This window comes from Dermacentor albipictus, chromosome 3 (genome assembly GCF_038994185.2).
Source record: "Dermacentor albipictus isolate Rhodes 1998 colony chromosome 3, USDA_Dalb.pri_finalv2, whole genome shotgun sequence".
In the NCBI taxonomy this organism is placed as follows: Eukaryota; Metazoa; Arthropoda; class Arachnida; order Ixodida; family Ixodidae; genus Dermacentor; species Dermacentor albipictus.
Window position 1 is genome coordinate 184413186 of NC_091823.1, and position 14229 is coordinate 184427414.

Here is a 14229-nt window from a genome sequence, read left to right on the forward strand (position 1 = left end):
GCTTACACCCGTTACCTGTCACATGCGCCTCCTTGCAGGCCGGCTGAGGCCGGTGAACAGTAGAAGGCAGCATCCACATTACCCTGCATTCCCGGATGTTGGTTCCCTAAGTTGGTTTCCAACTGTCCCTATGGGGCCACTGAATACATAGTGCGTCACGTGCTTGGGGAGGGTTCTTCCCTGTATTGCCGCCGGATTATACAACAAACCTAGTGCGTGCAATGACGTGGAAACCACGTGCTTCCAAACGCCGCCTACTCCGCTTCGGAATGGCGCACGTCTGTGATCGAGCTGCCATCGCTGATGACGATCGTCGCTGCGAATTTTACAGCAAACTATTCATACAGAGGAAGAAGCTAACTACGTGCACCTGGTGTTACGGAACAGTAAGGGTGAGGAAAAGTTTTATTAAGTTTATTCTCAGTCATCGTGAGCAAATGACGTTTAACCGCAATATTATATCTCGCACTTTTTTTAATTTCTTTTGCGCAGTGTGCCTCCAAAAAGGCAATTGTTTATGCCTTGCGGGCCTTTGTTTACTCTTTCTCCATCTGTTTCGCGAAGAGCAGCTTTTGCGCAGGTGCCTAATTTATTTCCTTGGGGTATTTTGAAGTTTGCATCCTCGTCAAATATAATTTGTTTCTTTATCCATCTATAGTATAGTCGTGCGTCTGGGCTCCCAGCGATGCGCTACATGACATGCGTTTGGCATGGTCTGCTTTCCTGCACAGCAAGTGGAGTCAAATTTGATGTTTGTACATCTTCTTTTTTTAAGCGACAGGAGTAAGCTGTTCTGCGTTCTGACGTTGCTCTGTGCCACATGCGTCCGTGGCCTAGTCTGCCTCAATGCACATTGCAATGCGGCCGAGACGCAGAACCGGGACCATACTTGAATTTGCGGATGTCGCCGGGATGGTTTCCCAGTTTATTCTGGGCAACCTCCTTAGTAGTACATTTCATAGAATAGAGCGAATTGTGACGCTCGCGCAAGCCCCCCCCCCCTTTTTTTTTTCTTAAACGAGTGGAGGGATCTGCTCTGCATTTTGACGTTACTCTGCGCTACTTGCGTGCGTGGTGTAGTCTTCGCCTCAGTGCAGGCCCCAATATGTCCGAATGCAGGCCGACGTAGGTCCAGGACCACACTTGCCATTGCGGCTGTCAGCGGCTTGGTCTCCCGGCGTACTTTGGGAAAATTCTTTAGTAGTACCACAGTCCTTCAATTGAAGGACTCTGGTTGTAGATTTTATAGATAGAGCGAAATTTGACGCACGCGCAATCATTTTTTCTTAAGAACAGCGTGTTAGGAGGCTACTTGGTAAGACATCTTTTTGTGAACATAAACTGCGCTTGGGAAAAGACACCAACGTAGAAGACAGGACGAACGCAGACTAGCAACTGGTTTATTGAAATCACACATAATTCTGCCTCTTCGAACCAGGCGCATGCCCAAGCCAGATCATAACCGCGTGACGATGGAACACTCCCTCGCCAAGCCCCTACCTAAAAGTAAAAAATCAAGCTCTTCTTGAAAAGAAGGAGCTTTTCAAGAAGAAACTGAGAGAAGTGATTCACACTGTTCTGGGGCGTAGCTTGCACCACGTGCTCTCAGTGCGTCTTTGTCTTATCGTAACAGCATTGCTGGGAATGTACAGTCTAATTTAATATTGACGAAGGAGTGAGCATAGATCATGCTTAAGTTTCATATTTGTTACTTATTAAAACAAAACTAATATGATAAATCTTTTGAAGTTATGGCGCATCGCATTTGAAATTCAATTTTCTCGTGACCTCAGCACAAGTAGCGGGAACATCAAAAAACTGACAAAGCTGGTGCATGAATGTTGCCCAGTCAGAAAGGTCTGGCTCTTAGATCAAACCCAGTTTTATTTTTACATCGTAGAGGCAGATGGGCATGCTGTTAAGTTTCTAAGAACTGTCCCACCATCGCTGACTCTGTTGTACATTTATCAAACCACTCGATTCTGACCAAGCTCAAGCTATGGTGACAAAGACGCGGCACGTGCTTTACAGTCACATATTGCACTCGCAATACATATGTTATGCCAGTTTGCCGAAATAAGCATGCACAATAGTGACTAATTCACTATGCGTGCACAGGGATTTGCCTCTCCTGTCCTATGGGCTGTTGGCAAAAAACACAATGCTACACTCGTCAGGTACACCTCAGGTTTCAGTATGTTTACATTCGGTTGCATGAACATGGAGGGAGTGTGTTCGCTGCAATCAGTACCACACATTTTGCTAATGTAGGCTTGAGTGGCTTTCCCATTTCTCCACTAAATAGTCGGAATATTTCCATGTATGAAAGAATGATGAGCATTTTAACCTCCAGGCATGCAGCAGTCCTTACACCACTGCAAGGCAGAAGCAGCCTTCTCACCATGTTCACGCTCAAATAAATCCCATTATTAAGGCATCTTGGGGGCCCGCCAAACCGCCTGCACCACCTGAATGATGTCACTTGTTGTTGCACCTGGCTGTTCATTTCATTTGGCATCCTCTGTTCGCCCATATTCATTTCCAATTATTCAGGAAAATTGCAGGGCTGGTTCGCAAACTTTCCTCTTTTCTTTATTTTTCTTTATGGCCTTGTAAAACTGGGAAACGATAATGAAAAAAAGAAAGCAAGGCTGCCTTCCTGTTCACCAGTGAAAGTATTGTTGCTTAGAAAGAGGCGCAGAAAAAGATGTACATGCAAGTCGGACAGCCTGCACAAGGTTTTATCTTTGTCTCTTCAAACATGGCGTACCTGCTTGGGGCCAGTGTAATCGATGTTCTGTAGCATTACCCCTGGCAGCGGAAGCACTGTCACAGAGCTCTAAAGAGAGTCATCGGAAGCACAGTGCTAAACCTTCATCCTTGAAATGTGAAGGACGTCACTGGACAGGACGAGAGATGACAAGGTGAGACTGATTGGGGCGATGTTGTGGTGATGGGTGCCACCTGGTTGAGCGCACAGTATGGTCCCCTGTCCTGAGAAAAGCTTTTCGGGGAGCCCCACACAGTGGAAAGGGGACCAGAGAAGCACAAGCGAACCAGGGGAGAAATGAACGTCGCATTGTGAAGCATGGTACTGTTATTTCTGGTTGCTTCATAACGCAGTAATGATAGTCGCAGCACAATATTTTCAATTTATTCTGGCAACTCACGATATGCAAATGAATGCTGCTCACTCTGATCATGTGGTTGCGTTTCAGTGCTTGGATATCTAAGGCCACGTGCCAAAATGCACGAGAGATTTATCACACAGAAAATACAAGGACAGTTGTAGTAGCACTGAAAAGACAGAGCATTCACGGTGTCTTTCAAGCTCAGTGTCCTTGAGCGTGCACAAGAACTAGTCTAACTGATGTTATGACTGGCCTGTGTGGTCGATGATCTGTGTCGCACCGCCAAAGCAACAGCGAAAGGCTGGACGTTTTAAATACGCCGAGCCATCCGCAACCGTTGGAAAACGCCTAGGAGGCCCCAATACCAAAAAGACCTTACCATTTGTACAGGCATTTTCGCCTTCTTACCCACGGCTTGCACAACACCCTTATGTCTGCGTAGTCTCCACAGTGCTGTCTCCCTTCAGCAAGAGGGACGGTTAAGCTTCGTGGATGCATTCGCTCTTTCTATTCGTCTTCGGCAGGGAAGATGCCAGCGTTGTGTGTGTGTGTGTGCGTGTGTGTGTGTGTGTGTGTGTGTGCGTTGCGTGTGTGTGTGCGTGTGTGCGTGTGTGTGTGAGTGTGTGTGTGTTTGTGTGCGTGCGTGCGTGCGTGCGTGCGTGTGTGCGCACGCACGTCAGTGCCTTTCCTTCTGCTGAGCCAGTGGGGGTTAGAAAATTCGTTGAACACTTCCATGTATCGAGCGGCGGCCGCCAGCGTGGAGAGTGCTTTCTATCTCCTTCTCTTGAGGGAGGGTATTCCAAACACTATAAAGGACGTCTTCGACAATGGACTTCAGCCTTCAGTTTTTGAGAAAACCAGAAAGTCTGTCGCTCTCCATCGGGAAACTTGCAGAGTTGACCACTCCGTAACAATGTGAAGTAAACATTCATTGTTACTCGTTACATTGTTGCCGTATCTCCTGCCTGGCCCCCTCAGGACTCATGAGTCACTGCAAAATGCAGTCAGCGGCACGATCCTGAGTACCTGCGTGCATAGTTTGTAACAATTGGTGCCAGCGGTCCGATCTGACAACCAGCGGTAAGCTCCAGACCACCAAGCCCACGCAATTTCCACAGTCTTGGGTTCCCATCTTTAATACGGAGCAGCATCAAAAAAAGAATTGACATTTGTGAATAAGGTATGCGGATGTGGGCTGCTTCCCTTGAACATAGGAGGCAAATGCCTTTAGAAAATTCAGTCGCACTTTGTTTTTTGAAAAGGCGTCTCACCAAGATTGGAAGTTGCACACCGACAAGTGCAATGCATAGATAACACACTAACAATCCTGTCTCCAAATTATCAAAATGATGCACAGTGGGAAAACAGCTGAAATTTTAAACAAAAGCAATCATGGTCTCAGCGAAGCCCTGCTTCAGCCAGAGTCAAGGTTATATGCACAAATGTCTCTATGTAAAACGTGCTGCCTGCAACATCATCAACCATGGCACGTGACTTTCGTAAGCCAACCAATGTTAAATGCCATCCCTGGATGTGTGCCCCACAGCAAAAAAGGAAGAGAAGGAAAAATGAAAAGAAAAGACAGGGCTCTTCATGCGAGTGTGACGTGAACCCTTGGCTTCGTCATGGGGGAAGATGAAGAGGGAAGATGACTTGGAGGCAAAGGGGTTCAGTGACGTTGCTTTTAGCACTCGCCTCCTGGCAGCGTGAAAATGCAACATTTCAATTTCTTCCATTTCCTTTATTAATGAACTCATTAGAAATATTTGTTTGAGAAAAAGCTCCATTGACGGCATCTTACAATTTCCAATGTACCTATAACTAAAATTTGCCATGGTGCTTGGTGAGAGGGGCTTTTTCAGCCCAAATTAGATCCTGCAGACTACAGTGCTGTATGGAAAATATGGTACATGGAACTGTAAAATTTAATTTTCCACAGCAATTTCTGCCTGTGCAGTTGGAGCTGGCTTTGTCGTAGCATGGAGGTGAGGAGTGTGAAAGAACCTTTTATTTCCTACAGATCCTGTCCTGTAGTATGAGCATTTACATAGTAGTATGGAGACCTTCAGTGTGTAGCAATTTAAGTAGCGGCATATAGGTGGTGTGTGCTGCCTGTAGGGATGCCACTGTAAGCCATCTACGTTATTGGCGGATTTCAGAATTGTAGATGGGAGAAGGCTCATGGCTGTTCTGCCTGCGCACCAAGCACTGCAGAGCACAGTGCTGCAATTATTCCTGCAGTGGCAGTGACTACAAAGCAAATGCCCCCCACGAGAGTGGACAGAGTTCCAATGTAACTGTGGTTTGAAATGATCCAGCCCTCGTGTATACGAGCACCGATATCGCCAGACAAGTGTGGCAGTGCCTGGCTTTGAATGCAGTGTGCTGCATCATAAATATTACAGTTGCCCAGCACTAAGCAATCTGGATTATGTGGTTGCCATAATGACTCCTCTTTACCTGTGGGACGAATATAGAATTAGGTTCCGCAATGTCATCTGATGCATGCACATGCTGTGATGTGGTTGGTGTGGCCACGCACATTTTTCTCCCTTTAAGTATGCTGGTGAACTGCCACTAGTTACAGATGTATGCAAGGAGTGCACACTGTGTGACTGCAGCACATGAATTGAAATTACAATCACCACAGTGTTGATAAAGAACACATTGAAAATGAATCTGACAACACTTATCATGACTATGCAAGTTTCCTGTGACAGATTTGCTGAGGGTTGACAAAAATGATCTTAGGGACCATTTAATGCGGTGTTACCACCGATATTATATGAAAGGTAAGGAAGCCATTATGATTTTCCTGGTGATGCAAGGTGCTCAAATAGATGGCTTTGAACTGCAATAGACAATAATATTATCATTCTATCTGTCTGGGCACGTAACTTTTTCACCAACCTCTCTGTCATGTCTGTAGCACATTAATCTGGGATAGTAACTCTATTCTGACGCAGAAGATGAAAGTGCATGCCAGACATGGTGACTTGCAGAGTGCCACTTTCTTGAATCTGGCAAAAGTCTGTCTTTGGCAAAATAAGAGCTCGTAGGCAATTTTCATCTGTGATGACGAGAAATAAGTGCTGCCAGTGGTCAGACGTCATTGAGGTCGAGCTTCTCAAGCAAGTAGATGCCATCGAGAACGCCAAAAGTCAGTGATAGCCATTGTGCAGCAGCTTTTGATGGTAAAGGCCAGCCGGGGTTTCTTTCCACAAGGTCACCAAGTGGCATTCCTAAGTAACGGATATTTTTTTCCATAAACTGCTACCCTAGAAGGGCCGGAACATGCACCGTTCGATCCAAGCATGCAGCTGTTATCAAAGCTTAGTTTAGTCAATTATTGAGGCTTAAGATGGTTTTAATGAATGTACATGAGGAAACAATTGTAAAAGAATATAAAAAAATTTGAACTGTGTTGACTCTTTGGTGGCATACTGTTGCTATTCCTGAAGTTACGTCCTCAAATGCTCCAGGTATTTGAGTAAAAACTATGGGTGTGGAAATATCAATTTTTTCAATTTCAGAGCTAATTCGAATAATGAAACCTAAGTGCGAAGCGAATATTTTTCGAATATGAATACTATTGGTATTGCAAAAGTGCATTTTTTTCACCAACCAGAGGTGCAAAATAGTTTACTGCATACCAAATGATGTACTGAGATAATATGCTTCGTGGTTAACAAAATTCTCTAATACAACGCTTTTGTTTGACAGTGTCATAACTGCAGTTATTTAATGTTTCATGAAGCAAGGAGAACTGCTCGACATGTTCGAAGAGCAGTGCCACCCTACTGCATGTCACCATCGAAAAGAGCTTCTTGGAGTGTCTGGTATTAGCAGGTGGCTCTTAGCAAGCCGAGCCAACAGGGGGCACCATGCTTACACCATTGCTCATACGGATCTTCTTTTTGGCCCAAAATGTCATCATGCAAATATCTTTGAACCTGCGATAGTGGCAGTGAAAATTTCTGCCACGAGTGAAAATTTCTGCTGGTTGATAAACTCATCAGAGTCTTTCCGCAGTGCTGATGTGGAAGTGGCCCCTTCAGAAGCTTTTGTTGTGTTGAACGCATACCTGGGTTCCTTGGTGTTGAAATTATCCTTCCTTGCTCTAAATCCAAGGGCGAGATCTCGCATTCTGAATGTCTGCTTGCGCTCTCATTATTCGCCTTCACCGTGCGTTCGTCAGCGGTCGTCTGCTTGGTGAAGTGGGAGCGCCAATTGAACACTGCCTACTCACTGATGTAGATTGTGAAGCAAACATAGAGAAAGCTAGAAGCTTGTGCAATCTCATCCCAGGTTTTTAATCCAGTTTGACATTGAAGCATCCTGGTAGTATTAAAGTACCTTTAGAACGAGGCTCCAGAAGCATTGCCAAGTTTGCCACTTGGTGAAATTTGTAGTTTGGAAACAATTTAGGTTCTTAGCGACATTAGCAGTGAACACAGAGGTTTTCACGTGGCGATTGGTGTTGTCCAAATGCATGAAGAGGTCGCAGTATGGGTACTTAAGCTGATAGTATCGGGCAACCATCAGCACCAGCAGGGGCCCCGTGACAGTGTCCCCTTTAACTTCAGATAAGCTTGACTGCATGATGCTAAATATCCTTCGCCGCATAACACGACTCTGCTGCAGCGAAGGTGGCTTAAACCGACAACAGCCGAGAAGGTAGAAATAGCACTGCGCTGCCTGGTTCTTGCTGCTGCCCTTATTTTTCTTGTTTTCACAGTGTCCTTACTGTAAGTGCTCTCCAGAGTTACAATGCAGGAATATGCATGTGTACACAAGCTTTCATTCAAGAGTAACTCACGATCATAAGTTACGTCATCATGGTTTCGTACCGTGTCACGGCATCATAAGCAAGACATGATAAAGGGGGCCTCAAAGGCTATGGGAGAGACTAATCTTTTGTGCGACATTGTGCTATCCTTGCTGCACGCAGTGCAATATTAAATGACTCTCATGTCTATGGTGGCATTGTCAATTATGAATGTTTCCTTACTGCGTTAAAAAATGTGTAGTGCATCTTTGAGGTAATAATGACATTATAGCTTCAGAGTTGTTCAAGTTTGGGGGACTTGTTCACTAAAAGTACATTATTAGAAAAGCTTTAGAATGTCCAGGTCATAATTGCATTTGAAGAACTGTAAGTCTTCCTACACATAGCAATTGGTAGCTTACTGTGCGATGTTGAAGGTGGTTTTTATTCATAGGCCCTACGGAGAGAGCAGCAACACAATGCCTGGCATGTGACCAGTGTTCGTAACCGTGTTCGCATTTCCAGTGCTCGTAACTGATTCCAGTCTTAGTGCATAAATTTGCTTTACGAATTCTTTGCAGACAGAAGGTGCTTGAATATTGGTTGCATGAAATGCTCCAATGCACACTGTATACGTACAGGGTGTCTTTTATTACCGTACAGATTTTCGTGTTTTAAAGTTATGAGCGCGGCAAATGTGGCAGTCTTGCTGAGGAAGTCCTCTATTTTGGAACCCCACAAATTTGGAGGCAGTCACATTTTAATGCACTCTCATTTCTTACAAATCTTGAAAGTTGCACCAATTCAAGATATTCATCATTGAATTTCACTGGTAAATCGAGGCAATATTGGAACCGAGTGTGCTGGGAGCGCAGAAAAGAGGGTCCCGGTATCTCATCAGATGGAAACGCCTCCGACAACAGGCTCGAGAAAGTCTGAAACAACATCTTGGCCAGTCATTGTAGCTGCTGATACGACACACTTTGCCTGGCAAGCATGTGCGTCCATGGGCCGTGTCAGGCTATCATTTAAGCTTTGTCCCACACTTCTTCAGAGGGCACTGCCACCTGATGTGGAGGAGGATGCACCAAGTTTTGATTGTACTCAATTGAGCGCGATAATGAATATTATTACGATATCATCGAGCAATGCTCAAGGGACGAGCCGCTGCGAAAACGACGACGAAGTGAGTCTGTGCCCTTGGCGCGAGTGAATGTTGGCCTGGTGCTCTGGCTCCAGTCCAGTGTAAATAGCTTGTAAACAGCCTCTTTCTTTTTTTTTTCTTTCTTTCATGGTATTTATTATAGTTGCATTCAACCAGATGTTCACCAGTTCTGCATAGTAAGAGAATGGAGGGCACAATGAAAGTCACACAGAAGAGGCAGCGTTCATACTGTGAGTAGAAACGTTCGTGTCACTTTAGAAGGGTGGCAAGGATAAGCACCTCACCAAAATAGGGTACCAGTCCGGTTGCACACCGAGTCCATCATAAACCTGCTTTAGGTGTAGTGTCATTTGGATGAAATTTGTCCTTGTAGGTACAACCGTCTCGGCGTTTCGGTCCATCCTTCGCGTTTTCCACAAACTGTGCATTCCCATGACAAAAAAAATATCGAAAGGTGCACTATTATCAGAGGTTGGCAGCAGGTATCGCACAGTATGAGCGCTAATCTCAAAGTCTCTCTTTAAAGTCCGTTGGAGGACATCCCAAAATAGGATGGCGTCGGTGCAGCTAATAAAACAATGTTCAATTGTCTCTGGTACATCACAAAGGCGACAGTTAACAGAAGAGACAAAGATACCCTTTTTTTGTAGCCATGCTTTAACCGGTATGGTTTCACTATGAACTTTATAAAAGAATGTTTTGCAGCAAGGGGATAAATACATTTTGCGAACTCGCTTTAACACATCGTGGCCTGGCAATTTAATGTATATTGATCGGTAAAGTGGAGGCGGAAATAGCATGGATAGTGAGTCTTTGTACAACGCTTTGCGCGACACAGAATACAAGTATTCAGTGGAAAACCGAACTGTCAGGAAACGAACCGCCAAATAAACTTCTTGCATGAACCCCCACAAGCATAAGCGCGAAGAAAAACTTGAAGAAACAACTAAATCAGGCAACGCATTAACAAGTGTGACTTGCATGTATGAACGAATCACAGGATGGGAAGTATCGCGAAAAAAGAAGAAACGAGACACTATCTGCCGCACATAAAGATGTACCAAGCCCAGCCCACCTTCGCTAACAGGCCTAAAAATATTGTCTCGCCTCATGGGCTCAAAAGTTGAAGACCATACGAAGGTTGCAAAGATACGGTGAAAGCGTTGGATGTATAGCCTAGCACAATGGATAACTTGCAATACATAGAAAATTTTTGTTGCCAAGAACTTATTGCAGGCTTCGGCTTTCCCAAAAATAGAAAGTCGTTGTGGAACGAATGTCTGGGCGTAACTTTGCAGTACCGAAACCCGTTCTTTCCAATAGTGTGCGCTTAATTTATATGCGTCTAGCGGCACGCCAAGATACTTTGGCGGGACATCAGTCCACTTAACGCCTGCAAACTGTTCTGGTGTATAGCACCATGAGCCAAACCATAAGCCTAACCTTTTTGAGGAGTTCATTCGCGCTCCTGATACGCTGCCAAATTCTTCTATTTTCGATACTACTTTTTCAACCTGGACTTATTCGTGCAGAAGAACGCTAGATCGTCTGCGTAAGCTAGGACTTTAACTTCATTACCCAGTATATTGAAGCCATGGATGATACTCGACTGAATTACGCTTAAGCATAGCGGTTCCAGGTAAAGGGCGAATAGTAGTGGGGACATCGGGCATCCTTGTTTTACTGATGAGCAAATAGAAATGGGTTCGGAGAGTTGGCCATTAATAACTAAACGAGTAGTACAACAGGTGTAGCAAAGCCTAACGCCTTTAAGCACAATGGAGCCAACATTGACATGCTCCAAAAGAGAAAATAAATAGGAGTGGCTGACACGATCAAAAGCTTTAGCAAGGTCTACCTGGAGCATTGCAAGCTGCTCAGTGGAACCATAACAGTATTGAAGAAGGGTACGGGCGATGTGTATGTTGGTTTGAATGGATCGGCCCCTGATTCCACACGTCTGATGGGAACCAATTAGAATTGACATCGCAAATTGCAATCTATTAGATAGAACTTTCGCAAAAATTTTGTAATCCACGTTTGACAATGTGATTGGTCGATAGCCTTCAACAGAACGCAGTTTCTCTTTATCTGAACTTTTGGGAATTAAAACTGTGTGGGTTTTGCAAAAAGACTGCGGAAGGGCGTCAACTTCTAAACTTGTAATAAAAATATCCAATAATATAGGGCTGATAATTGATTTGAAAGCTTTGTAAAATTCACTTGAAAGTCCATCGGGGCCGGGTGTTTTCGACAGAGGCAGCTGATCAATAGCTAGCTCAATTTCTTGAATCGTAAGGCTACCACTGATGACTGCACAGTCATCATCCTGTAATGGTTTTACAAGAGATACAAAACTCTCTAAAACATTTGCATCGTGATCATTCGGAGGGGCACTAAACAACATAGTGTAGAAAGTTTCGAACTGAGAAATTATGTCATTAGTATTTGTTAGAAGACTACCTTCGGAGTATATTTCCGGAATTACTTTGGAAATACCGTGACGTCACTCGTCAAGTAAAGCTTGACGTGTTGGTTGCTCAGATTGCAGAGCGCGCATGTTTCGAGATCGAATTCGCGCACCTCTGTAACGCAGTGCGTCATACTTTTGTAACTCACATTTAATGTTTTCTATGTCAACTATGTAAGTGCCTGGCATTTCGCATTCAATCTCATAAAGGCCACATAGGCTCTTAAGAAGCGTTTTTTCTTCATTCTTTCTATAGAATGATTTCACCGATCCAATTTCTATAGCCACTGTACGAACCTCTTGTTTAAAGAGTTCCCAAGCAGCAAATAATGGCAAGTCACTAGAAAGAGAATTGGTTAGAGCCATGCGCACGCGATTAATAAATTCCTGATCATTTAGGAGCTCAGAGTTAAGCTTCCAGAGTGCCCACTGTGGTCGGAAATTAGTTACAAATTTTTCACCAATGTTTGCAATAACCATACAATGATCAGAGAATGAAACGGGGATAGTAATGCAGGATAGTCCTCGAGAGAGGAGTGATGAAGAAACATAAATCCGATCAAGGCGGGCGTAGGAATGACCTTGAATTCTTGTATAAGAGCGAGCTCCCTGTCCCGACACTCCTACGTCAACGAGCCCTGCATTTTCTATTATGTTAGACAAAACTTCACCACTCCTGTCCCGCTGAGTGTTATTGCCGCTTCGATCGTTTGGATCACATACACAATTGAAATCTCCCATTAAAACAATGCAGCGATCACAGTCCAATAGACTAGACACAGTATCAAATAAAAGAGTTCGTTTAGCAGCGTCATTAAATGCATAGACGTTGACTATGCGTCATGGCACACCCTGCAACACAAAATCACAACATATATATCGACCTTCGGTGTCGACATGATAACTAAAAGCTGAATAAGGTAGGCTCTTTTTCAGAAACAGGAAACAGCCTGCGGATAAGCCAAGAGCGTGTGAAACGCAAACATTATACTCAGACAGAAAAGGTCGCAAAGCCCTTTCTGTCTCGTCGTCACTCTCAATCTTCGTCTCCTGCACGGCGACGAAGTAGAGGCGCTTCCTAGACAAAAGCCGGCGAAGCTGCGCCTGTTTCTGCAAAGACCTAAGGCCGCGTACGTTCAAGGTTGCGAATAGAAGTTGCTGGGACAGGGCCATGGTGACTACCTAGTATTTGGACCTAATGATCTATGTGATCGGTCCTAGAGGGCAACGGTGAGGCTCCCTCCGAAACCCCACCTGGCCTTCTGGACCGTGATCGTCGGCACTTTCCTGAGTGTTTCGATGTTTTGCGGCGACGTGCTTTTCTTGTGGTACTGGTCGTCTCGCTGTCTGTGCTTGATTCCGATCTGTTGGTCGCGCGGCGCTTCGGAACTGAATTATCCGCGTTACTTTGGCTGTCCTCTGCCGGCTCAGTGCACGTGTCGAGTTGCTTGGTTGCATCAGATGAGTCATCTCCGGCTCCCTCATTCGCTTGCTGCGCAGGAGCTGGCTCTGTGGTAGCGGGCGCTCCTTTGGGTTGTTGCTTCGGTTGGTCATCGTTCTGTTCGCTGCTTTCGTTTTTCACGGGCAGTTCTGCGATGGCATTGTGACTGTCTTTAACAGGCAGAAGGGCCTTAGTGGCACAGCGGGTCTCCGCGGAAGAGGGAACGTCTCCCGTCGCGTCAAGAACCTCTGTAATGTCCATTATGTGTTCTTGCAAGCTTTCATCCGGAGGCTTTGTACTGTGTAGTAACTTATCGGCGTATGTTACGACACATTCTTCAGCTGTGTGACCAAAGCGGCGGCAGGTTTCACAACGTGGGGTTCTGCAGTTTCGACGAATGTGCCCCACCTTGTTACAGCGCAGACAAAGTGGGGGCCGGCCTGGAATTAATACGAGACTCTGCACTCCACAAACAGGCAGTAGATGTGGAACGTCCCCCACGCTCACTCCATCGGCAAGAGTCAACACCACGTCCCGATTTAGCGTACGCATTTGTTCCATCTCCGATACTCTCCAGCTTTCTGCTGATATAGACTTGACTTTCCCGTAAGCCTGGAGCGCATCTCGAATGTAGTCGTCTTCCAAACGCTCAGGAAGCCACAAAAGCTTCATTTTAACTTCCGTGGGCTCAGGATCAATGACGACGCAGCGTCTACCTTTTACGGATAATGACCCGCATGCGACTAGCTTTGATTTTGTCATCCCTGATTTGCACGTCACCATCCACACGTGCGACATCTGAAATTGTCCGATGGAACTTATTTCCTTCAGGTCAATAACGTTCCGAAGGGCGTCTCTGAAGTCTTGGGCTCTTTCGTCTGTGCCTTTCTACACGTAACATTCTGGTGGAGGTCAGCGATCCCCGTCCTCACCACGGAAATCCTGAGTGGTCAGTACATCGAGCTTGTCACCATGCCTCCCGATGACGAGCCCGCTCTGCAACGGCTTCGGCTGGTGCAACTGCTCCAATCGTCACGGTTGCCCAACATCGCGACCCTGGTGTGTTCTCTGACCTGGAGGGACAGGACGTTGACGAATGGATCTAGCTATATGAACATGCCAGCGCTAATAACAGGTGGCCCCCAACCATTATGCTCGCCAATGTCATCTTTTATCTTGGCGGCACCCCAAGCTGATGGTACCAGACGCATGACGACAAAATGAGCAGTTGGGACACTTTCAAATAAAAGCTAC

General features: G+C 45.4%; 1 protein-coding gene across 1 annotated transcript; it reads right to left on the reverse strand.

Annotated features, from left to right (window-relative positions):
* Window positions 1-9251: 9251 nt before the first annotated feature.
* Window positions 9252-10496, reverse strand: LOC139057046 (uncharacterized). The gene has a single exon (XM_070534847.1). It carries the CDS (start codon window positions 10174-10176, stop codon window positions 9319-9321), a length of 858 nt encoding a protein of 285 aa, XP_070390948.1. The 5' UTR covers window positions 10177-10496; the 3' UTR covers window positions 9252-9318.
* Between the last annotated feature and the right edge of the window lie 3733 nt (window positions 10497-14229).